General features: G+C 46.1%; 1 protein-coding gene across 1 annotated transcript; it reads left to right on the forward strand.

The window, feature by feature from the left end:
- Nucleotides 1-709: 709 nt before the first annotated feature.
- Nucleotides 710-17,433, forward strand: LOC138350728 (uncharacterized). Its single transcript, XM_069301934.1, has 2 exons — nucleotides 710-751; nucleotides 16,150-17,433. Exons 1-2 carry the CDS (start codon nucleotides 710-712, stop codon nucleotides 17,431-17,433), a joined length of 1,326 nt encoding a protein of 441 aa, XP_069158035.1.
- The last annotated feature ends 10,032 nt before the right edge of the window (nucleotides 17,434-27,465 follow it).

The raw sequence follows: 27,465 nt of genomic DNA on the forward strand, positions 1-27,465 counted from the left end.
TCGTTTATGAATGAAAAATGCTTTACACGACTGACAACTGGTGTTCGATTATTTCTCGAACGGGGCTTCGCTGGCGACGTCTGTTCGAATTACAACTCTGCAAATACCCGCGGACTTCAAATGCAAATAATCCCTACAAGAACCTAAACTAACATACGCCTAACTATACATAAAACTCAAATGTATTATAATAATATTATTAGTTTATGCATGAGAGAAAACTGTTTTAATATACAGTATGTTAAAAATTGCTGGATACGTCTTTGGGGGTCGGCCGCCGCTTTAACGAGCCTAGCCTGAGGACGGGTTCAGTTATTTTGTACGTGGAATAGGCTGGGTGGACAGTGGAATAGGCTGGTTGGCCCGTGGAATAGGCTGGATGGACAGTGGAATAGGCTGGCTAGAACAGGTTGGGCCAGGTGGAACAGGTGGAACAGGTTGGGCCAGGTGGAACAGGTTGGGCCAGCAGAAGTGCCTGCAACACATGCAGATACGTTAAGCCTCAACATTCCTTCATTAACATAAATAAAAAGTCACAAACCTCCAACATTAACAAACAAAGGACAAGGTTGACTCAAAAACTAAAACACTAGAGAGAAGAGGGTACTAGAGAGGGATACTAGAGAGAAGAGGGGTACTAGAGAGGAGAGGGGTACTAGAGAGGGATACTAGAGAGAAGAGGGGTACTAGAGAGGAGGGGGGGGGGAATATGCCGCCATCTAGAGCGCTCAAGCTTCATGTGTCCGTCACGGTGAGGAGCTCACAGCTTGACCTCTTCAAGCGTTGTGGTCTTACGCACAACTTTTCACTATTACAGTGTTAACTATAATTGTGGTCCGTGAACTCTGAAGACAGAGTGATGAATGACATAACGAGTTTAAAGTACATGTGTAATAGTTGCATGGAATACGTGCAAACCATTCGTTGCACGGAACATAACATAACAAAAGAGTAAAGCAATACATTGCACTAACCATCACATTTTCAGACGTCTCGTGGCATTGATCCACTGGTACTGAAGACATTGGAAACAAAACCCAAAAAAATCTACAGAAGCTCAAAATACCTATTCATGAGTCCGAACACGTCTAGCAGAGATATACAACACACTCTGCTGTCCGGAGCAGCGTGAGAAATTCTGCAGACTCGGCCACACCTGTCTGCCTGTATGCTTCCCTTTAAAGTCTCCCCACAACTGGGAACTGATTAAGAACGTCGTTTAGTATGGCGACCAAAACTGAACTGCATAATCTAAATGGGTCCTAACCAGAGCAAGATATAGCTGAAGAACAACACCAGGTGTCCTATTGCTAACGCTTCGATTAATAAATCCCCGTGTCCTAATTTACCTTATTACGAACATTTATGCATTGTTTTTATGGATTAAAATTCTTACCAATCATAACTCCCAGATCCCTTTCACAATCCATCTTCGCAATCTCAATACCATCTAGCTCGTATCTTGTAACTCTATCATCGTTACTTGGCCTTAAAACTTTACATTTTTTAGTATTAAACTATATCTACCAATCTTTTTCCCATTTCAAAACCCTATTTAGATCGACTTAAAGTGATAGTGAGTTTTTTCCGTGTTTATTACCTTCCCGATTTTTTAATCATCGGCAAATTTTAAAATATTGCTGCTCAAACCTGAATGTAAATAATTTTTATATTATGAATAACAGAGGTCCCCGGACAGAGCATTGAGGTACTCCACTTACAACATTTTCCCACTTTGACTTAACCCACTTATAGAAACTCTTTGTTCCCTTTGGTATACCCATGCCCTAATCCATCTTATTATAGCACCCCCAATACCATGAGCCTGTATCTTTTTAATCAGTCTTTCATGTGGCACTGTATCAAGAGCTTTGCTAAAACCGAGGTACACAACATCACAAACCTTACCAATATCATCTGTCTCAACTATGCTGGAATAAAATGATAGCAAATTTGTTAAACATGAACGGTTATTTGTAAAACCATGTTGTGAATCATTTATTAAATTATGTTTTTCAAGATGAAAAACCAGAGCCTAGTAATGTCATCATGTTACTGAAGGCACAGTATTGACTGAAGGCACTGTATTGACTAAAGGCACTATATTGAACTGAAAGCACTGTATTGAACTAAAGGCACTATAATGAACTAATGACACTGTATTGAACTGAAAGCACTGTATTGACTGAAGGCACTGTAATGAACTGAAGGCACTGCATTGAACTAAAGGCACTGTATTGAACTGAAGGCACTGTATTGACTGAAGGCACTGTATTGAACTGAAGGCACTGTATTGACTGAAGGCACTGTATTGAACTGAAGGCACTGTATTGACTGAAGGCAATGCATTGACTGAAGGCACTATATTGACTGAAGGCATTGTATTGACTGAAGGCACTGTATAGAACTGAAGGCACTGTATTGGCTGAAGACACTGTCTTGAACTGAAGAGAACTCCAACTGTAACGGGCTGGAATTGCATTAGAGGAGTTTCAGTACATATTAGAGGAGGTCACTCAGTTGTATGGTGAGTGGTAAAAGAGTTGAGTGGAAGAAATCAAGAAACCACTTGATTTGCCTCCCAGGTGATAAGAAGGTGAGGGAAGATGGAGAAATAGGCTGTGTAGGTCCAGAACATAAGATGTTGGCCCAGTGGATAGGGGAAACGCTGATTTTCCTGACATGGCAGAAAGAAGAAGTGTGTGGTAACTATTTACCCAGTACCAGTAAATAGTTAGTACCAGTTAGAGCCAGTACCACCCCGAGGATCGGGGTGGTACTGAGTCAAACTGTTCTCCATCGTGTATCACCTGCTGGAGAGGAAGCAGGTCCGGCCCTCTCACAGGCAGCACACTGAGTTGCATGTGCATGGGAGGCCACAATGGAGCAATGGTCTCTCACTCTTGCTAACACCAGCTATTAGAAGGCCGCCATGAGAGAGGGAGACGGCAATCACCTTTCCAGCGCCTCTTAACCCTACCAAGAGGCCACTTTCCCGCCGGAAGATTAAATCGCGTCTGTTTGAAGAACCACATAGAGAGTGGGATGAAGACATTAGGAGTCAGAAAAGTAGTTTCGTCCAGAACATCGTCAGCGAACAATGAGTATTCGCTAATCTCTCTCCTTAATTTTCCTCTATTTTTTACATTTTATATACACCAACCCTAGAGTGTACATGAATAGAAATTAAAGTTTATATAAAGTAATAATATATATATATATATATATATATATATATATATATATATATATATATATATATATATATATATATATATATATATATATATATGTCGTACCTAGTAGCCAGAACTCACTTCTGAGCCTACTATGCAAGGCCCGATTTGCCTAATAAGCCATGTTTTCATGAATTAATATATTTTCTCTATTTTTTTTCTTATGAAATGATAAAGCAACCCATTTCATTATGTAAGAGGTCAATTTTTTTTATTGGAGTTAAAATTAACGTAGATATATGACCGAACCTAACCAACCCTACCTATCTCTATAGGTTAGGTTAGGTTAGGTAGCCGAAAAAGTTAGGTTAGGTTAGGTTAGGTAGGTTAGATAGTCGAAAAGCAATTAATTCATGAAAACTTGGCTTATTAGGCAAATCGGGCCTTTCATAGTAGGCTCAGAAGTGAGTTCTGGCTACTAGGTACGACATATATATATATATATATATATATATATATATTAGTATATTTTGGTAGCAGTCTTTCCTGTAGACATATTTTATTAAATATGACCGAAAAAGTAAGATTAATAATTCTAACACGAATTTTCTCAATCTTTCGTACATTATGCTTCACTGTTGGAGGTAAATCAAAAATCACTTCTCCAAAATTCATTTTTATTTCTAGTCTGACGCGACACGGGCGCGTTTCGTAAAACTTATTACATTTTCAAAGACTTCACAAATACACAACTGATTAGAACTTGCGTTTCCCTGATTTTATATCTACATTTGAGTGAGGTGGGAAGGGTGATGTGGCATTACATTTGAGTGAGGTGGGAAGGATGATGTGGCATTAGAGGATATTAATAGGGTATTAAAAGTATCAACACAAGACAGAACACGAAACAATGGATATTGAATAGAAGTGTTTGTAGAAAGCCTATTGGTCCATATTTCTTGATGCTTCTATATTGGAGCGGAGTCTTGAGGTGGGTAGAATATAGTTGTGCAATAATTGGCTGTTGATTGCTGGTGTTGACTTCTTGATGTGTAGTGCCTCGCAAACGTCAAGCCGCCTGCTATCACTGTATCTATCGATGATTTCTGTGTTGTTTACTAGGATTTCTCTGGCGATGGTTTGGTTATGGGAAGAGATTATATGTTCCTTAATGGAGCCCTGTTGTTTATGCATCGTTAAACGCCTAGAAAGAGATGTTGTTGTCTTGCCTATATACTGGGTTTTTTGGAGCTTACAGTCCCCAAGTGGGCATTTGAAGGCATAGACGACGTTAGTCTCTTTTAAAGCGTTCTGTTTCGTGTCTGGAGAGTTTCTCATGAGTAGGCTGGCCGTTTTTCTGGTTTTATAGTAAACATAACTATATATATATATATATATATATATTTTCTGGTTTTATAGTAAACATAACTATATATATATATATATATATATTTTCTGGTTTTATAGTTTACTATAAAACCAGAAAAACGGCCAGCCTACTCATGAGAAACTCTCCAGACACGAAACAGAACGCTTTAAAAGAGACTAACGTCGTCTATGCCTTCAAATGCCCACTTGGGGACTGTAAGCTCCAAAAAACCCAGTATATAGGCAAGACAACAACATCTCTTTCTAGGCGTTTAACGATGCATAAACAACAGGGCTCCATTAAGGAACATATAATCTCTTCCCATAACCAAACCATCGCCAGAGAAATCCTAGTAAACAACACAGAAATCATCGATAGATACAGTGATAGCAGGCTGCTTGACGTTTGCGAGGCACTACACATCAAGAAGTCAACACCATCAATCAACAGCCAATTATTGCACAACTATATTCTACCCACCTCAAGACTCCGCTCCAATATAGAAGCATCAAGAAATATGGACCAATAGGCTTTCTACAAACACTTCTATTCAATATCCATTGTTTCGTGTTCTGTCTTGTGTTGATACTTTTAATACCCTATTAATATCCTCTAATGCCACATCATCCTTCCCACCTCACTCAAATGTAATGCCACATCACCCTTCCCACCTCACTCAAATGTAGATATAAAATCAGGGAAACGCAAGTTCTAATCAGTTGTGTATTTGTGAAGTCTTTGAAAATGTAATAAGTTTTACGAAACGCGCCCGTGTCGCGTCAGTCTAGAAATAAAAATGAATTTTGGAGAAGTGATTTTTGATTTACCTCCAACAGTGAAGCATAATGTACGAAAGATTGAGAAAATTCGTGTTAGAATTATTAATCTTACTTTTTCGGTCATATTTAATAAAATATATATATATATATATATATATATATATATATATATATATATATATATATATATATATATATATATATATATATATATATATATATATATATATATATATGTCATATACTCATGGAACTATATACTCATATAATAGTAATTATATATATATATATATATATATATATATATATATATATATATATATATATATATATACATATGCAAACAAGCCTGAATGGTCCCCAGGACTATATACAACTGAAAACTCACACCCCAGAAGTGACTCGAACCCATACTCCCAGGAGAAACGCAACTGGTATGTACAGGGACGCCTTAATCCGCTTGACCATCACGACCGGACATAAGGAAGTGATAGCCGAGGCTATTTGAACCACTTCCCCGCCGGTACTCGAATGGTAATCTTGGGCATAGCATTTTATCAAATCACCTCATTCTTTGGGGCACACGTGAGGAACACAAATGCAAACAAGCCTGAATGGTCCCCAGGACTATATACAATGAGGTGATTTGATAAAATGCTATGCCCAAGATTACCATCCGAGTGCCGGCGGGGAAGTGGCTCAAATAGCCTCGGCTATCACTTCCTTATGTCCGGTCGTGATGGTCAAGCGGATTAAGGCGTCCCTGTACATACCAGTTGCGTTGCTCCTGGGAGTATGGGTTCGAGTCACTTCTGGGGTGTGAGTTTTCAGTTGTATATAGTGTTGCGTTTCACTTACGAGATGGAGAAGGATGGAAAGCTGCCCTTTATAGATGTAACAGTCATACAAAGGAGCGGAGGTTTCCACACTGCAGTCTACACTAAGGAAACAAACATAGGAATGTTCCTCAATGCCAACAGTGACGGCCCAGACAGGTACAAGAGGAGTGTTGTTAACGCTCATTTTGACCGTGCTCTCAGTTACAGCTCAGGATGGAAGCAAGTCGATGAAGAACTCTTTAGGGTAAGGCAGGTCCTAGTCAACAAGGCTTCTCCAATGGTTGCGTTGAAGACATCATAAGAAGGAAGGTGAAACGCCATGCAACCTCTGAAGAGACAACTAACACAATACCTTTACCCCCTATTAGACTATTTTACAAGAACTTCTTTTCCACAGCTCATAAAATGGAGGAAAGGGTCCTGAAAGATATTGTTGATAGGAACGTTATCCCTACAGAAAAAAACAGAAGATACAATTGACGATTTACTATAAAACCAAAAAAACGGCCAACCTACTTATGAGAAACTCTCCAGGCACAAAGCAGAACGCTTTAAAAGAGACCAACGTCGTCTATGCCTTCAAATGCCCACTTGGGGACTGTAAGCCTCAAAGAACTCAGTATATAGGCAAGACAACAACATCTCTTTCCAGGCGATTAACGATGCATAAGCAACAAGGCTCTATTAAGAAACATATAATCTCTTCCCACAACCAGGCCATCACCAGAGAAGTCCTAACAAACACACAAATCATCGATAGATACAGCGATAGCAGGCCGCTTGACATCTGTGAGGCACTACACATGAAGATGTCAACACCACCAATCAACAGCCAACTAATGCACAACTATATTCTACCCACTTCAAGACTCCGCATCAATATAGAAGCATCAAGAAATATGAGCCAATAGGCCCTCTGCATTTACTTCCGTTTTTCCCTTTAATGTATCCAATTTATACCCATTGCACCGTATTCGGTCTTGTGTTGAAAGTTTGCTCTGGCTTGTGTTGAAAGTTTTGTTCACCTCATCCAAAACTGTTGTAACATGTCACCTCACCCAAATGCGCGTATATAAGGCAAAAGCTGTTTAAATGATTGCATAGTAGAATTCTGTTTAGTGTTTGCAGGTTATAGTTGTGTGTGTGTAAACTAAAGTCTTTGAAAATGCAATAAGTTATTACGAAACGCTTTCAAGTGTCGCATCAGACTAAAAATAAAAATGAATTTTGAGAATTGATTTTTCAATTACCATTGACAGTAAAAAGAAACATAAGAAATATTGAGAAAATTCGTGTTAGAATTATTAATCCTACAACATATGTTTACAAGAAAGACTGCTATCAAAATATAGTAATATATGTGTATATAATATATATATATATATATATATATATATATATATATATATATATATATATATATATATATATATATATATATATATATATATATATATATATATATATATATATATATTGTGACGATAATCTCCTTCAAGAGATTGAGCCTGCTCTTCCCTCCAAAATTACGTCTTCACAATTATATAAAAAGACTATGGAAGAAATGTCCAACAACGACAACAACACCAGCACCAGCAAGGCTTGCCAGGGTGAGCAGAAACGTATGCAACCAGCCACCTGTTCGAACTCCAACCACCAAACTACCCGTTGATCGCTACGGCTCCGCTGATTGGTCGCCGGTCTGGCTGCACCTGCACTCGCCCCCAATACTACCTGATGTCTGGGGTCGCCCCAACATCAGTCCTCAGAATGTTCCGTGCTTTCGTAGCCAGCACTCCTCCCAGCTAGACGTTAGCGTGTACTGAGAGAGGTGGTGGCTTTAAGCCAATATTCCAGCACCTCCCACTTAACTTTTGTGTTGCACTTCTTATTATTTTGCCTTAACGTAACTTTCATTGTGTCATTTAAGTATTCTTATTATTTTGATTCATTGATTTTATTATACATATTTGTTTGTCCATATTTTCATGTTTTGATTTATTTAACGTAATTAAAATTTCATTGTTAAAGTTTTACTTGTGTTTTGTGTGTCTTCTCCTTACCTTACCACAGACGAAGTTCCAGTTTTTCTATTTTTTTTTTATAACTATGTGACGAGGCCATACCCCTAGCCTTAAACAGCCGAACACCAACGCGTTACCGTCACAAGTTATATGGGGGCCTGTCCGGGATCCTCACTCAGGTACTGGTGCCAAGTGGTAATTTATGGTAAGCGTATTTAACTTTGTTAACGTAGCTTTACTATTTTTCATTCAATTTCATTTTTTATAAGGTGCGGTGTATTGTGCATTACGAGAGTAACATATAGTGAAGGTGAGACAACTTTGGATTACGTGGTGACTGTAGGCCGCAGTCATACTCTTAATTGGTCATCTCTCCCTCCATGTTATTACTCGTGTTTACCATCTATGTCCCTTGAATATTTCTCATTCTGACAGATCATCATATTGGTACCCTGGTACTGTGGTCTGCCCCGGGTCAAGAGTACCCAATCTTCTGCAATCTGACTGTAGGAGGATAAAGAGGGCCATAGTTCCTCTAGCTCGAACTTTAGTTGCTGAATTGGGACCTCAGCAGCAGTTCTCGTCACCAGTTGACACCTCGCACCCCTACACGTCAGTCAGAGATGATGATACATACAACGGTAGGGAATTAGCTTATTTTTTCAGAGCACAAAAGTTCGCTAATTCTGTAAGTATCATATTAAATTCAGTAGGAAAAACTTGCTTTATGTCCTATAGAGACTTGGCAAGGTATGCCTACATCCTTGGACTACCAATTTTACTTTTGAAGCATTTAACTGTTTCATTTGTTTTCGAAACTCTGTTTCATTTGTTAGTAGGATTTTCTTGCCCTTATTCTCTTACATGAGTACCGGGTACAAGATTTCCTGCGCCCTTGATTTAATTTAATATCTTTCACTTAACGTTAATTGTTAAAGATCACACAGGATAGGTACCAGTTGCCACGTTGTCCTGTTTCTGACATTTCACTACTGAACATTCGTGTACCTTTATTTGCTAATTTCACCATGTTTCGTCTCCAAACTTTCCGTGCAAATCCAGCAGGTGAAATAGGGACTTTAAGTCGTGCCAAGAGGACTGAATTACAAACTCTTGCACATGAGTATCAACTAGAAGTTCCCTACCAAGCCAACAAAAATGACCTACACAACCTGTTGCTGGATTACTATTTAGAGCAAGGTAAGATAGACTCTGAAACTCATGAAACTTACTATATTGCAGAGAAAACTGACTTGGCAACGATGAAACTTAAACTAGAGCTGGCCAAGATTGAACGTGAGCAGCAAAGAGAAGCAGCTGCCATACGAAGAGAAGAACAAGAACGCGAAGCTGCTTTGAGGAGGGAAGAACAAGAACGAGAAATCACCCTCAGAGAACGTGAAGCTGCCTTGAGGAGAGACGAACAAGAACGTGAGGTTACACTACTCCAGGAGCGGGAACGAGTACAGCTTGAAACCAAACGACGCGAGTTGGAGATGCAACGCGAACATGACAAGCAACAAGCGACTCTGGCTCTAGAGTGTCGTCAACGCGAAATCTCCTTGGAAACTTCACACTTCACTCAACGCCAACAAGCTACTGCCAATCTTCCCGTCAGTTTTAATATATCACATGCAAGTAAGTTAATGCCATCCTTTGTAGAAGCAGAAGTTGATGTGTTCTTTACCACCTTTGAAACCCTTGCTAATCAACTCAGTTGGCCTGTCGACCAATGGGCAACACTTCTCAGAGTCCATCTTACAGGTAGAGCTGCAGTCACACTCAGTACTTTGGCGTCTGAGAATGACTACTACACTCTGAAACAAGCAGTGTTAGACGCCTACCTACTTTCCACCGAAAGTTATAGAAGGAAATTCCGTGACCACCTGAAGGCAAGTACCACTACCTTCCTCGAGTTTGCTAACACGAAACGGAGGTATTTCATGAAATGGCTGGAAGCAGCACATGTCTCTACTTTTACAGAACTCGTGAACCTGATGCTTGTTGAAGAATTCTTGAGACGTGTGCCGCCTCCTGTCCGCCTCTACTTAGCAGATAAAGAAGAAACCGACTACCTGAAGTGTGCTAAGTCGGCTGACACTTACAGCCTCATCCACCGGCTGACACCCGAACCATCCTCCAGTAAGAAGTCGTGGTACAGTTACGAGAAGGTGAGCCCCGATCAAGCTGGTTCACAACTGTACTGCAAATATTGTAGACTCTATGGACATACCATAGACAAGTGTGGTAAGTCTCAATACAAGGGAACCACTGACCAACAACGACCCAAACCAACTCCTCCTAAGTCCGGTAAGCCTGTGATGAATGTTGGTGTTGATGTTAATGATCTTTCTCTTTTCAGTAACCACCTGTATACTGGAACTGTCTCTGCCAACGGTTCAAATCCGGAGGGACGTTTCAAATTGAAGATCTTGAGGGACACAGCGGCTCTACAATCGATCATCTTGAAGTCGGCTGTGCCCAACATAGTCTACACCGGGGAAACAGTCTTCATCAGTGACCTCACTGCTACCACTCCATACCCTCTCGCCAGAGTCCACCTGGATTGTCCCTACGTGAACGGGGAAGTCCAAGTCGCCGTCAGGGAAAAGCCTTTTCCCATGCCTGGAGTGCAACTTCTCCTAGGCAACGACTTGGCAGAAGACCTGCAACCGACCAACCTGATCGTCATGGACAAACCCCAGGTGTGTAACTCTGTGCCAAGTAACCCTATTCTTGAGTATGTTCCAGCAGAGGTTCAAGAGAGTGATGAAGTTTCTCCTCCGGTTCTCGTGACCACCCGTGCACAAGCCGCACGTCCACAGCCAGCTGACTCTACTGCTACCGCTGTCCCTCAAGACCCTCAGAAACTACCCCCGCATCTGACCAAGTTGGAGTTCCGTAAGTTGCAGAGGGAAGATCTTACTTTAACACCATTGTTTTTCCAGGCTGAGACTCAACCCGACAGTATTCCTGGGTTCTTCCTAGAGAACGACTTGCTCTACCGCAGATATAGACCCAGTAAACTGAAGGAGGAGGACGATTGGGCCAACACCGAACAACTTGTGATTCCCACCAGCCTGCGGCCCACTATTCTACACCTGGCCCATGGAGCATTCTCCCACTACGGCTTCAACAAGACTTACCATGGGATTCGTCAAGACTACTACTGGCCAGGTATGGTAAACAACGTCAAACAGTACGTAAAACAGTGTCATACATGTCAGATGGCAGGCAAACCGAACGTCTCCATTCCCAGAGCACCACTGATTCCCATACAGGTGCCTGCGGAACCTTTCCACAGACTCATAATAGACTGTGTTGGTCCTTTACCTCGGACCAGTTCAGGTAACGCCTACATCCTAACCATCCTGTGTCCTACCACCAGATTTCCCATAGCAGTTCCAGTGAAGAACATCACGGCTGCTACGGTTATCAAACATCTATTGAAGATCTTCACTCAATACGGATTTCCCAGGGAGATTCAAAGTGACTGTGGCACCAACTTCACCAGTGATCTCTTCAAAAGGACACTGGAGGAGTTCAACATCAAACAGGTATTGTCCAGCCCCTATCATCCTGCTTCACAGGGTTCTCTTGAACGTAGTCATCAGACCATCAAAGCACTCTTGAAAAAGTTTTGTAGTGAAACCTCAAAGGATTGGGATAAGCAGATTGACCTAATAATGTGTATTTTCAGAAGTCTCCCCAATGAGTCCCTAGGAGTATCTCCTTATGAGATGCTCTACGGCCGTAAGTGCCGTACTCCCCTTAAGGCTTTCAAAGACTCTCTCAGAGATGCCACCTTCAGTGAGCATCAGAATGTGCCCCAGTTTCTTCAAAACCTTCAACACATTCTAGAGAGAGTCCACCGCTTTGCTCATGATAATCTATTGAAAGCCCAGGTGAGAATGAAGACTCATTACGACCAGACCAGCAAAGTAAGAAAATTCAAGCCGGGAGACTTCGTCCTTGCTTATTTCCCTATCCCAGGTTCACCTTTACAAAACAGATTTTCAGGACCCTACTGCGTCAAAGAGTGCAGGAATAATAATAATTATGTGATAGAGACTCCTGATAGGCGGCGGAAGACCCAGCTGTGCCACGTCAACCTCCTGAAGCAATATAATGGTACTCCTCCCACTGTCTTGACTAATTATTCCACATTCACAGAACCCTACATCCACAGTGAGACCTTCCCAGCTTCTCCTCCCGAAAGCACTGACAAGGAGTCAGCGCTTTCTAATTCCGAAATCCTTAATGATCTTCCCAAATACTTTCAGGATAATCATAGTGCACCTCTCGTCAAGATCTTCAGAGAACATCAAGAGTTGTTCAGAGATGATCCCCAAGAGTGTAATGTTACCCAGCACGACATCCAACTGCTCCCCGACACCCGGCCGATTCGTCAACCCTTCTACCGAATCAGCCCGAGCAAGAAGGAAGTCATGCGTGCTGAGGTGCAATACCTCTTGGATCATGGACTGGCTACACCTTGTGAGTCCCCCTGGGCCTCACCCTGTATCTTGGTGCCCAAACCCCAAGGTAAGGTGCGGTTGTGCACCGACTATCGTAAACTGAACTCTGTCACTGTCAAGGATGCTTACCCCTTGCCAAGGATAGATGACATCCTTGATGCCATTGGTAGTGCCCAGTACTTGTCCCAAGTGGACTTGCTTAAGGGGTACTATCAAGTGTGCCTAACGGAGCGCGCTAAAGAGATATCTGCCTTCATCAATCCTTTTGGACTTTTCAGATATGAACGCCTTCCTTTCGGACTATGTAATGCCCCGGCCACCTTTCAAAGAGCTGTCAACCGTGTCATCCAGGGCTTGGATAACACATACGCCTACCTGGACGATATCGTCGTAGCCTCCAACTCCTGGAGTGAACATCTGCTCCAGCTGCGACGTCTGTTCTCCAAGCTCCTGACAGCCGGCCTCACCATCAACCTGGGCAAGTCCACTTTCGCGAAAGGTAAAGTGCGTTATCTGGGTCATGTTATTGGGAGTGGCAGCATAGCTCCGTTAGACTCACACACTCAAGCCATCCTACAGTATCCACAGCCTACCACCAGGAAGCAGCTCCTGCGCTTCCTTGGTCTTGCCTCTTACTACCGTAGGTTTGTGAGGAATTTCAGTACAGTCGCCACACCTCTAATTCTATTAACCAGTCCCAAGCAACGGTATAATTGGACCATGCAGCAAACCGTTGCTTTCGAACAACTCAAATTCCTCCTCTGTTCTAACCCCATTCTCGCCTCTCCAGATATCACCAAGCCTTTCGTCCTTCATGTCGACGCCAGTGGTACCGGCGTTGGTGGTGTCCTGATGCAACTACGAGGTGAGGAGGTTCTACCTGTCAGCTACTACAGCTACAAACTGAAACCACACCAGAGGAACTACAGCACTATTGAAAAGGAGCTACTATCCATCGTCCTGAACCTCCAACACTTCGCTCCGTACCTACAAGGCGCCAGGTCTACCACCATCTTCTCAGACCACAACCCTCTCCGCTTCCTACATCAAGCCCAATTCACCAACCAGCGTCTTCTACGATGGGCTCTGTATTTACAAGACTTCAACCTGGAGATCCGCTATATCAAGGGTTCTGACAACACCATAGCCGATGCCCTCTCCAGAGTTTATGAAGTAGAAGCGACTCCATCCATTACTCCACCACATAACGACGTACTTCTTCCAGAACCGCAGGCTTCGGGGGAGAGTTGTGACGATAATCTCCTTCAAGAGATTGAGCCTGCTCTTCCCTCCAAAATTACGTCTTCACAATTATATAAAAAGACTATGGAAGAAATGTCCAACAACGACAACAACACCAGCACCAGCAAGGCTTGCCAGGGTGAGCAGAAACGTATGCAACCAGCCACCTGTTCGAACTCCAACCACCAAACTACCCGTTGATCGCTACGGCTCCGCTGATTGGTCGCCGGTCTGGCTGCACCTGCACTCGCCCCCAATACTACCTGATGTCTGGGGTCGCCCCAACATCAGTCCTCAGAATGTTCCGTGCTTTCGTAGCCAGCACTCCTCCCAGCTAGACGTTAGCGTGTACTGAGAGAGGTGGTGGCTTTAAGCCAATATTCCAGCACCTCCCACTTAACTTTTGTGTTGCACTTCTTATTATTTTGCCTTAACGTAACTTTCATTGTGTCATTTAAGTATTCTTATTATTTTGATTCATTGATTTTATTATACATATTTGTTTGTCCATATTTTCATGTTTTGATTTATTTAACGTAATTAAAATTTCATTGTTAAAGTTTTACTTGTGTTTTGTGTGTCTTCTCCTTACCTTACCACAGACGAAGTTCCAGTTTTTCTATTTTTTTTTTATAACTATGTGACGAGGCCATACCCCTAGCCTTAAACAGCCGAACACCAACGCGTTACCGTCACAATATATATATATATATTATATGTATACGAGCTGTACCCTACCACGTGTTGCTGAGCCACAGCAACCTTCCCCTGTCCTCCTCACAATTCCCCCCCTCCCCTGTCCCTTCGTCCTCCCTACCATTCCCCACTCCCCCATTCCCTCGTCCTCCCCACTATTCTCCCCGCCCCTGTCCCCTTGTCCTTCCCATCATTCTCCATTCCCCCCGTCTCCTCGTCCCTATCATCCCCAACTCTCCCGTTTCCTCGTCCTCCCCACTATCCCCCCCCCCGTCCTGTCCCCTCGACCTCCCCACTATCCCCCTCCTGTCCCCCTCGTCCTCCCTACTATTCCTCACTCCCTCGTCTGATTCATTCCCAAATGATTTGGTGTTCTAATCAGAAAAATGAGAACATTAAATGATCTGATGTTCCCATCACTGAAAAATAAGAGGAACAGTTACATAAACGAAATGAAAAAAATACAACAAAAATAAACTATACTCACGAAATGAACGGTATGGTAAACAACACAGCTTAATTCCAATGCAATGTCGCGCAAGATAATTAAATAAAATTGAAAATAAATCGAAATTTACGAAAATTTGATTTATCAATGCAATCAGAAACAATGAATTGGAATCGTAACATATTTAGTATTACGTGTGTTGCTATTACGTGCAACAGATGGCGCTGTTTTACAAAAAAGGCATGTTTTTACCTGTCACAGATGTGGCATCTATATAGTAGGTATATATAAAAACACGCGCGTATTCAAATGAAACGTTGTGTCAAAATTTCAAAGCAATCGGTGAAGAACTTTTGGAGATTACAGCATGTGCTACTTTTAAGTCCAACAGAAGGCGCTGTTTTTCAAAAAAGCATGTTTTTACCTGTCAGAGGTGTAGCATCTATATAGTAGGTATATAAAAAAACACGTGCCATTTCGAATGCAACGTTGTGTCAAAATTTCAAAGTAATCAGTAAAGACGTTTCGAAGATTTCCCTCTCAAGAAAAAACACGTTTTTCGATAAAAACATGTTTTTCCCCCGTCACAGACGTGACATCTATATAGTATATATAAAAAACACGCTCGGATGCGAATGGAAAAATTCAGTGTGAAAATTTCAACGCAATCGGTGAAGAACTTTCAGAGATAATCGATTTTGTTCAAACGAACATTTCCATTTTTATTTATATAGATATGTATGTATATTTATCAAGACTGACATTTAACAGTTGGGTGTGTGAAGGCGACTGTGATGCAGGAGCAGTATTGGGGTCGAACCCCGCTCACTACAGCGGGGAGACGACCACACACCACCAGGAATACATCAGAGGTTGAGGTCGGGTACATGCTGTCACTACATGGCAGCTAACTAGTGTCCAGGATAAACACAGCCTGAACCAGATTTGTTTAACTGGCCACTTGGACAGGTCGGGACAGTGAGGAGATCGTTCCTCGCAGAGTTGGCGTTCTATCCCTAATGGTTCAGGTAGTAAAACTTTATATGTCAGGTCAGAGGTAAACCTGCATACCATATTAGTACAGAGCTTTCGTGCTAGATCACTAGTAAACCTCTGCTCCAGACCACTGGTAAACCTCTGCCCCAGATCACTGGTAAACCTCTGCACCAGACTACTGGTAAACCTCTGCACCAGACCACTGGTAAACCTCTGCACCAGACCACTGGTAAACCTCTGCACCAGATCACTGGTAAACCTCTGTACCAGATCACTGGTGAACCTCTGCCCCAGATCACTGGTAAACCTCTGCCCCAGATCACTAGTAAACCTCTGCCCCAGATCACTGGTAAACCTCTGCCCCAGATCACTGGTAAACCTCTGCACCAGACTACTGGTAAACCTCTGCACCAGACCACTGGTAAACCTCTGCACCAGACCACTGGTAAACCTCTGCACCAGATCACTAGTAAACCTCTGCTCCAGATCACTGGTAAACCTCTGCCCCAGATCACTGGTAAACCTCTGCACCAGACTACTGGTAAACCTCTGCACCAGACCACTGGTAAACCTCTGCACCAGACCACTGGTAAACCTCTGCACCAGATCACTGGTAAACCTCTGTACCAGATCACTGGTGAACCTCTGCACCAGATCACTGGTAAACCTCTGCCCCAGATCACTAGTAAACCTCTGCCCCAGATCACTGGTAAACCTCTGCACCAGACCACTGGTAAACCTCTGCACCAGACCACTGGTAAACCTCTGCACCAGATCACTAGTAAACCTCTGCCCCAGATCACTGGTAAACCTCTGCCCCAGATCACTAGTAAACCTCTGCACCAGATCACTGGTAAACCTCTGCACCCGATCACAGGTAAACCTCTGCACCAGACCACTGGTAAACCTCTGCACCAGACCACTGGTAAACCTCTGCACCAGACCACTGGTAAACCTCTGCACCAGACCACTGGTAAACCTCTGGCCCAGATCACTGGTAAACCTCTGGCCCAGATCACTGGTAAACCTCTGCCCCAGATCACTGGTAAACCTCTGCCCCAGATCACTGGTAAACCTCTGCACCCGATCACTGGTAAACCTGTGGCCCAGATCACAGGTAAACCTCTGCCCCAGATCACTGGTAAACCTCTGGCCCAGATCACAGGTAAACCTCTGCCCCAGATCACTGGTAAACCTCTGCACCCGATCACTGGTAAACCTCTGCCCCAGATCACTGGTAAACCTCTGCACCCGATCACTGGTAAACCTCTGCACCAGACCACTGGTAAACCTCTGCACCAGATCACAGGTAAACCTCTGCCCCAGATCACTGGTAAACCTCTGCACCAGATCAGTGGTAAACCTCTGCCCCAGGACCAGTGGTAAACCTCTGCCCCAGATCACAGGTAAACCTCTGCCCCAGATCACTGGTAAACCTCTGCCCCAGATCACAGGTAAACCTCAGCCCCAGACCACTGGTAAACCTCTGTCCCAGATCATTGATAAACCTTTTCACCAGATCACAGGTAAATCTTTGCAACAGATCCCCAGTAAACCTCTGCCCCAGATCACTGGTAAACCTCTACACCTTACTAAACTTCAGGTGCACACCTTACCAAAGAAGAGATGTGCAGCTTACTAGAAATGTTTATCTCTATTAAAGTAGAGATGTATATCATACTAAAGTAGTGATGTATATCATACTAAAGTAGAGATGTATATCATACTAAAGTAGAGATGTATATCATACTAAAGTAGAGATGTATATCATACTAAAGTAGAGATGTATATCATACTAAAGTACAGATGTATATCATACTAAAGTTGAGATGTATATCATACTAAAGTACAGATGTATATCATACTAAAGTAGAGATGTATATCATACTAAAGTAGAGATATATATCATACTAAAGTAGAGATGTATATCATACTGAAGTAGAGATGTATATCATACTAAAGTAGAGATGTATATCATACTAAAGTAGAGATGTATATCACATTAAAGTAGAGATGTATATCACACTAAAGTAGAGATGTATATCATACTAAAGTAGAGATGTATATCATACTAAAGTAGAGATGTATATCATACTAAAGTAGAGATGTATATGATACTAAAGTAGAGATGTATATCACACTAAAGTAGAGATGTATATCACACTAAAGTAGAGATGTATATCATACTAAAGTAGAGATGTATATCATACTAAAGTAGAGATGTATATCATACTAAAGTAGAGATGTATATCACACTAAAGTAGAGATGTATATCATACTAAAGTAGAGATGTATATCATACTAAAGTACAGATGTATATCATACTAAAGTTGAGATGTATATCATACTAAAGTACAGATGTATATCATACTAAAGTAGAGATGTATATCATACTAAAGTAGAGATATATATCATACTAAAGTAGAGATGTATATCATACTAAAGTAGAGATGTATATCATACTAAAGTAGAGATGTATATCACATTAAAGTAGAGATGTATATCACACTAAAGTAGAGATGTATATCATACTAAAGTAGAGATGTATATCATACTAAAGTAGAGATGTATATCATACTAAAGTAGAGATGTATATCATACTAAAGTAGAGATGTATATCACACTAAAGTAGAGATGTATATCACACTAAAGTAGAGATGTATATCATACTAAAGTAGAGATGTATATCATACTAAAGTAGAGATGTATATCATACTAAAGTAGAGATGTATATCACACTAAAGTAGAGATGTATATCATACTAAAGTAGAGATGTATATCATACTAAAGTAGAGATGTATATCATACTAAAGTAGAGATGTATATCATACTAAAGTAGAGATGTATATCATACTAAAGTAGAGATGTATATCATACTAAATTAGAGATGTATATCATACTAAAGTAGAGATGTATATCATACTAAAGTAGAGATGTATATCATACTAAAGTAGAGATGTATATCATACTAAAGTACAGATGTATGTCTAAACACAATAGATAAGCAGTGCTGACAGAAGTCAATATTAAATAATCGCCATTTTCATGTTTTTCTTTCATTCCGCATTCATTCCAATTCCCTGAAAGATAAATAAGTAATATCAGTTAAGACATTTGACACAATAATAATAATAATAATAATAATAATAATAATAATAATAATAATAATAATAATAATAATAATAATAATAATAATAATAATAATAATAATAATAATTAGAAACTATAACACAAATGTGTATTCAGAAGAATGTGTGTTCAAAAAAAATAAGACTGATGAAGGTAAATGAAGCCACAACTACACTAAAATTAATAATACGTCTGTACCATCAGGAGAACAGGCGGTACATTAGGTGATTCGGAACGCCGCCAACCATTTCCGTCCCGCCTGTGATTCGAACCCGGAATTCCCAACTGCGAGTCGGGAACGCTCCCAGCTGCACCGCGGGGACTAATCATTCAGCCGGAGACTGACGGGAACGACCCAGATAACAACTTGACCTTCCAGTACCGTACAGGTACCAGACGAGACGACTAAAATGGAACAGACAAAGCAGTTTTGGGGTAATTATGGACTATCTGGCGCTAGGAGGCGCAGCGGTACACCTACACGAGTGAAGCTTCGTGTAGGGTGAGACTTTAACTGCTCCTGACACGACACAGCTGCTCCTGACACGACACAGCTGCTCCTGACACCACACAGTTGCTCCTGACACCACACAGCTGCTCCTGACACCACACAGCTGCTCCTGACACCACACAGCTGCTCCTGACACCACACAGCTGCTCCTGACACGACACAACTCCTCCTGACACAACACAGCTACTCCTGACACGACACAGCTGCTCCTGACACCACACAGCTGCTCCTGACACCACACAACTCCTCCTGACACCACACAGCTGCTCCTGACACCACACAGCTGCTCCTGACACCACACTGCTGCTCCTGACACCACACAGCTGCTCCTGACACCACACAGCTGCTCCTGACACCACACAGCTGCTCCTGACACCACACAGCTGCTCCTGACACCACACAGCTGCCCCCCCCTGACACGACACAGCTACTCCTGACACGACACAGCTGCTCATGACACGACACAGCTGCCCCCCTGACACGACACAGCTACTCCTGACACGACACAGCTGCGCCTGACATGACACAGCTGCCCCTGACACGACACAGCTGCCCCTGACACGACACAGCTGCCCCTGACACGACACAGCTGCCCCTGACAGACACAGCTGCGCCTGACAGGACACAGCTGCTCCTGACACCACACAGCTGCCCCTGACACCACACAGCTGCTCCTGACACGACACAGCTGCCCCTGACACGACACAGCTGCCCCTGACACGACACAGCTTCCCCTGACAGACACAGCTGCGCCTGACACGACACAGCTGCCCCTAACACGACACAGCTGCTCCTGAAACGACACAGCTGCTCCTGACACGTCACAGCTGCCCCTGACATGACACAGATGCCCCTGACACGACACAGCTGCCCCTGACACGACACAGCTGCCCCTGACAGACACAGCTGCCCCTGACACCACACAGCTGCTCCTGACACGACACAGCTGCTCTTGACATAACACAGCTGCCCCTGACACGACACAGCTGCACCTGACAGACACAGCTGCGCTTGACACGACACAGCTCCCCCTGACACGACACAGCTGACCCTGACACGACACAGCTGCGCCTGACACGACACAGCTGCCCCTGACACGACACAGCTGCCCCTGACACGACACAGTTGCCCCTGACACGACACAGCTGCCCCTGACACGACACAGCTGCGCCTGACACGACACAGCTGCTCCTGTCACCACACAGTTGCGCCAAGCTCTTCAAGCTGTCCACTCATAACTTACCGTTATTATCCTGCAAGATATGGAAGTAATTTTCGTATATAAATAGCTGTGATACTTGTCTGGTCCTGTGAATGATTAGTGTAATGGTGCACACTCTGGTGCAGGGGCGTGTGTAACACTCTGGTGCTGGGGTGTATGCAACACTCTGGTGCAGGGGTGTGTAACTCTCTGGTGCAGGGGCGTGTGTAACACTCTGGTGCTGGGGCGTGTGTAACACTGTGGTGCAGGGGCATGTGTAACACTCTGGTGCAGGGGCATGTGTAACACTCTGGTGCAGGGGCCTGTGTAACACTCTGGTGCAGGGGCGTGTGTAACACTCTGGTGCAGGGGTGTGTGTAACACTCTGGTGCAGGGGGGTGTGTAACACTCTTGTGCAGGGGTATGTGCAACACTCTGGTGCAGGGGAGTGTGCAACACTCTGGTGCAGGGGCATGTGTAACACTCTGGTGCTGGGGCGTGTGTAACACTCTGGTGCAGGGGCATGTGTAACACTCTGGTGCAGGGGCATGTGTAACACTCTGGTGCAGGGGCGTGTGTAACACTCTTGTGCAGGGGTATGTGCAACACTCTGGTGCAGGGGCGTGTGTAACAATCAGGTGCAGGGGCGTGTGTAACACTCTTGTGCAGGGGCATGTGTAACACTCTGGTGCAGGGGCGTGTGTAACACTCTGGTGCTGGGGCGTGTGTAACACTCTGGTGCAGGGGTGTGTGCAACACTCTGGTGCAGGGGCGTGTGTAACACTCTGGTGCTGGGGCGTGTGTAACACTCTGGTGCAGGGGTGTGTGTAACACTCTGGTGCAGGAGCGTGTAACACTCTGGTGCTGGGGCGTGTGTAACACTGTGGTGCAGGGGCGTGTGTAACACTCTGGTGCAGGGGCATGTGTAACACTCTGGTGCAGGGGCGTGTGTAACACTCTTGTGCAGGGGTATGTGCAACACTCTGGTGCAGGGGAGTGTGCAACACTCTGGTGCAGGGGCATGTGTAACACTCTGGTGCTGGGGCGTGTGTAACACTCTGGTGCAGGGGCATGTGTAACACTCTGGTGCAGGGGCATGTGTAACACTCTGGTGCAGGGGTGTGTGTAACACTCTGGTGCTGGGGCGTGTGTAACACTCTGGTGCAGGGGCGTGTGTAACACTCTGGTGCTGGGGCATGTGTAACACTCTGGTGCAGGGGTGTGTGTAACACTCTGGTGCTGGGCGTGTGTAACACTCTGGTGCAGGGGCGTGTGTAACACTCTGGTGCAGGGGCATGTGTAACACTCTGGTGCAGGGGCATGTGTAACACTCTGGTGCTGGGGCGTGTGTAACACTCTGGTGCAGGGGCGTGTGTAACACTCTGGTGCAGGGGTATGTGTAACACTCTGGTGCAGGGGCATGTGTAACACTCTGGTGCAGGGGCATGTGTAACACTCTGGTGCAGGGGCATGTGTAACACTCTGGTGCAGGGGCATGTGTAATACTCTGGTGCAGGGGCGTGTGTAACACTCTGGTGCAGGGGTGTGTGTAACACTCTGGTGCAGGGGTGTGTGTAACACTCTTGTGCAGGGGTATGTGCAACACTCTGGTGCAGGGGAGTGTGCAACACTCTGGTGCAGGGGCATGTGTAACACTCTGGTGCTGGGGCGTGTGTAACACTCTGGTGCAGGGGCATGTGTAACACTCTGGTGCAGGGGCGTGTGTAACACTCTTGTGCAGGGGTATGTGCAACACTCTGGTGCACGGGAGTGTGCAACACTCTGGTGCAGGGGCATGTGTAACACTCTGGTGCTGGGGCGTGTGTAACACTCTGGTGCAGGGGCATGTGTAACACTCTGGTGCAGGGGCATGTGTAACACTCTGGTGCAGGGGCGTGTGTACCACTCTTGTGCAGGGGTATGTGCAACACTCTGGTGCACGGGAGTGTGCAACACTCTGGTGCAGGGGCATGTGTAACACTCTGGTGCTGGGGCGTGTGTAACACTCTGGTGCAGGGGCATGTGTAACACTCTGGTGCAGGGGCATGTGTAACACTCTGGTGCTGGGGCGTGTGTAACACTCTGGTGCAGGGGTGTGTGTAACACTCTGGTGCAGGGGTGTGTGTAACACTCTGGTGCTGGGGCGTGTGTAACACTCTGGTGCAGGGGCGTGTGTAACACTCTGGTGCAGGGGCATGTGTAACACTCTGGTGCAGGGGCATGTGTAACACTCTGGTGCTGGGGCGTGTGTAACACTCTGGTGCAGGGGCGTGTGTAACACTCTGGTGCAGGGGCATGTGTAACACTCTGGTGCAAGGGCATGTGTAACACTCTGGTGCAGGGGCATGTGTAACACTCTGGTGCAGGGGCATGTGTAACACTCTGGTGCTGTGGCATTTGTAACACTCTGGTGCTGGGGCGTGTGTAACACTCTGGTGCAGGGGCATGTGTAACACTCTGGTGCTGGGGCGTGTGTAACACTCTGGTGCTGGGGCGTGTGTAACACTCTGGTGCAGGGGCGTGTGCAACACTCTGGTGCAGGGGAGTGTGCAACACTCTGGTGCAGGGGCATGTGCAACACTCTGATGCAGGGGCGTGTGTAACACTCTGGTGCAGGGGAGTGTGCAACACTCTGGTGCAGGGGGCATGTGCAACACTCTGATGCAGGGGCGTGTGCAACACTCTGGTGCTGGGGCGTGTGCAACACTCTGGTGCAGGGGCGTGTGTAACACTCTGGTGCAGGGGTATGTGTAACACTCTGGTGCAGGGGCATGTGTAACACTCTGGTGCAGGGGTGTGTGTAACACTCTGATGCAGGGGCGTGTGTAACACTCTGGTGCAGGGGCATGTGTAACACTCTGGTGCAGGGACGTGTGTAACACTCTTGTGCAGGGGCGTGTGTAACACTCTGGTGCAGGGGCGTGTGCAACACTCTGGTGCAGGGGCGTGTGTAACACTCAGGTGCAGGGGCGTGTGTAACACTCTGGTGCTGGGGCGTGTGTAACACTCTGGTGCAGGGGCATGTGTAACACTCTGGTGCAGGGGCGTGTGTAACACTCTGGTGCAGGGGCGTGTGTAACACTCTGGTGCTGGGGCGTGTGTAACACTCTGGTGCAGGGGCGTGTGTAACACTCTGGTGCAGGGGCGTGTGTAACACTCTGGTGCAGGGGCGTGTGTAACACTCTGGTGCAGGGGCATGTGTAACACTCTGGTGCAGGGGCGTGTGTAACAATCAGGTGCAGGGGCGTGTGTAACACTCTTGTGCGGGGGCATGTGTAACACTCTGGTGCAGGGGCGTGTGTAACACTCTGGTGCTGGGGCGTGTGTAACACTCTGGTGCAGGGGTGTGTGCAACACTCTGGTGCAGGGGCGTGTGTAACACTCTGGTGCTGGGGCGTGTGTAACACTCTGGTGCAGGGGTGTGTGTAACACTCTGGTGCAGGAGCGTGTAACACTCTGGTGCTGGGGCGTGTGTAACACTGTGGTGCAGGGGCATGTGTAACACTCTGGTGCAGGGGCATGTGTAACACTCTGGTGCAGGGGCGTGTGTAACACTCTTGTGCAGGGGTATGTGCAACACTCTGGTGCAGGGGAGTGTGCAACACTCTGGTGCAGGGGAGTGTGCAACACTCTGGTGCAGGGGCATGTGTAACACTCTGGTGCTGGGGCGTGTGTAACACTCTGGTGCAGGGGCATGTGTAACACTCTGGTGCAGGGGCATGTGTAACACTCTGGTGCAGGGGTGTGTGTAACACTCTGGTGCTGGGGCGTGTGTAACACTCTGGTGCAGGGGCGTGTGTAACACTCTGGTGCTGGGGCATGTGTAACACTCTGGTGCAGGGGTGTGTGTAACACTCTGGTGCTGGGCGTGTGTAACACTCTGGTGCAGGGGCGTGTGTAACACTCTGGTGCAGGGGCATGTGTAACACTCTGGTGCAGGGGCATGTGTAACACTCTGGTGCTGGGGCGTGTGTAACACTCTGGTGCAGGGGCGTGTGTAACACTCTGGTGCAGGGGCATGTGTAACACTCTGGTGCAGGGGCATGTGTAACACTCTGGTGCAGGGGCATGTGTAACACTCTGGTGCAGGGGCATGTGTAACACTCTGGTGCAGGGGCATGTGTAATACTCTGGTGCAGGGGCGTGTGTAACACTCTGGTGCAGGGGTGTGTGTAACACTCTGGTGCAGGGGTGTGTGTAACACTCTTGTGCAGGGGTATGTGCAACACTCTGGTGCAGGGGAGTGTGCAACACTCTGGTGCAGGGGCATGTGTAACACTCTGGTGCTGGGGCGTGTGTAACACTCTGGTGCAGGGGCATGTGTAACACTCTGGTGCAGGGGCATGTGTAACACTCTGGTGCAGGGGCGTGTGTAACACTCTTGTGCAGGGGTATGTGCAACACTCTGGTGCACGGGAGTGTGCAACACTCTGGTGCAGGGGCATGTGTAACACTCTGGTGCTGGGGCGTGTGTAACACTCTGGTGCAGGGGCATGTGTAACACTCTGGTGCAGGGGCATGTGTAACACTCTGGTGCTGGGGCGTGTGTAACACTCTGGTGCAGGGGTGTGTGTAACACTCTGGTGCAGGGGTGTGTGTAACACTCTGGTGCTGGGGCGTGTGTAACACTCTGGTGCAGGGGCGTGTGTAACACTCTGGTGCTGGGGTATGTGTAAAACTCTGGTGCAGGGGCATGTGCAACACTCTGGTGCAGGGGCGTGTGTAACACTCTGGTGCAGGGGTGTGTGTAACACTCTGGTGCTGGGGCGTGTGTAACACTCTGGTGCAGGGGCGTGTGTAACATTCTGGTGCAGGGGCATGTGTAACACTCTGGTGCAGGGGCATGTGTAACACTCTGGTGCTGGGGCGTGTGTAACACTCTGGTGCAGGGGCGTGTGTAACACTCTGGTGCAGGGGCATGTGTAACACTCTGGTGCAGGGGCATGTGTAACACTCTGGTGCAGGGGCATGTGTAACACTCTGGTGCAGGGGCATGTGTAACACTCTGGTGCAGGGGCATGTGTAACACTCTGGTGCTGTGGCATGTGTAACACTCTGGTGCTGGGGCGTGTGTAACACTCTGGTGCAGGGGCATGTGTAACACTCTGGTGCTGGGGCGTGTGTAACACTCTGGTGCTGGGGCGTGTGTAACACTCTGGTGCAGGGGCGTGTGCAACACTCTGGTGCAGGGGAGTGTGCAACACTCTGGTGCAGGGGCATGTGCAACACTCTGATGCAGGGGCGTGTGTAACACTCTGGTGCAGGGGAGTGTGCAACACTCTGGTGCAGGGGGCATGTGCAACACTCTGATGCAGGGGCGTGTGCAACACTCTGGTGCTGGGGCGTGTGCAACACTCTGGTGCAGGGGCGTGTGTAACACTCTGGTGCAGGGGTATGTGTAACACTCTGGTGCAGGGGCATGTGTAACACTCTGGTGCAGGGGTGTGTGTAACACTCTGATGCAGGGGCGTGTGTAACACTCTGGTGCAGGGGCATGTGTAACACTCTGGTGCAGGGACGTGTGTAACACTCTTGTGCAGGGGCGTGTGTAACACTCTGGTGCAGGGGCGTGTGCAACACTCTGGTGCAGGGGCGTGTGTAACACTCAGGTGCAGGGGCGTGTGTAACACTCTGGTGCTGGGGCGTGTGTAACACTCTGGTGCAGGGGCATGTGTAACACTCTGGTGCAGGGGCGTGTGTAACACTCTGGTGCAGGGGCGTGTGTAACACTCTGGTGCTGGGGCGTGTGTAACACTCTGGTGCAGGGGCGTGTGTAACACTCTGGTGCAGGGGCGTGTGTAACACTCTGGTGCAGGGGCGTGTGTAACACTCTGGTGCAGGGGCATGTGTAACACTCTGGTGCAGGGGCGTGTGTAACACTCAGGTGCAGGGGCGTGTGTAACACTCTTGTGCAGGGGCATGTGTAACACTCTGGTGCAGGGGCGTGTGTAACACTCTGGTGCTGGGGCGTGTGTAACACTCTGGTGCAGGGGTATGTGCAACACTCTGGTGCAGGGGCGTGTGTAACACTCTGGTGCTGGGGCGTGTGTAACACTCTGGTGCAGGGGTGTGTGTAACACTCTGGTGCAGGAGCGTGTGTAACACTCTGGTGCTGGGGCGTGTGTAACACTGTGGCGCAGGGGCATGTGTAACACTCTGGTGCAGGGGCATGTGTAACACTCTGGTGCAGGGGCGTGTGTAACACTCTTGTGCAGGGGAGTGTGCAACACTCTGGTGCAGGGACAAATGTAACACTCTGGTGCTGGGGCGTGTGTAACACTCTGGTGCAGGGGCATGTGTAACACTCTGGTGCAGGGGCATGTGTAACACTCTGGTGCAGGGGTGTGTGTAACACTCTGGTGCTGGGGCGTGTGTAACACTCTGGTGCAGGGGCGTGTGTAACACTCTGGTGCTGGGGCATGTGTAACACTCTGGTGCAGGGGTGTGTGTAACACTCTGGTGCTGGGCGTGTGTAACACTCTGGTGCAGGGGCGTGTGTAACACTCTGGTGCAGGGGCATGTGTAACACTCTGGTGCAGGGGCATGTGTAACACTCTGGTGCTGGGGCGTGTGTAAC

The sequence above is a fragment of the Procambarus clarkii genome, chromosome 47, assembly GCF_040958095.1.
Source record: "Procambarus clarkii isolate CNS0578487 chromosome 47, FALCON_Pclarkii_2.0, whole genome shotgun sequence".
NCBI lineage: Eukaryota > Metazoa > Arthropoda > Malacostraca > Decapoda > Cambaridae > Procambarus > Procambarus clarkii.

Bases quoted from the DNA above. Each gene is read 5' to 3' on its own strand.
- LOC138350728 (XM_069301934.1), top strand. From the start codon at position 710: ATGCCGCCATCTAGAGCGCTCAAGCTTCATGTGTCCGTCACG. The intron at 752-16,149 runs GTGAGGAGCTCA...CTTTCGTGCTAG, and splicing joins AGCTTCATGTGTCCGTCACG to ATCACTAGTAAACCTCTGCT.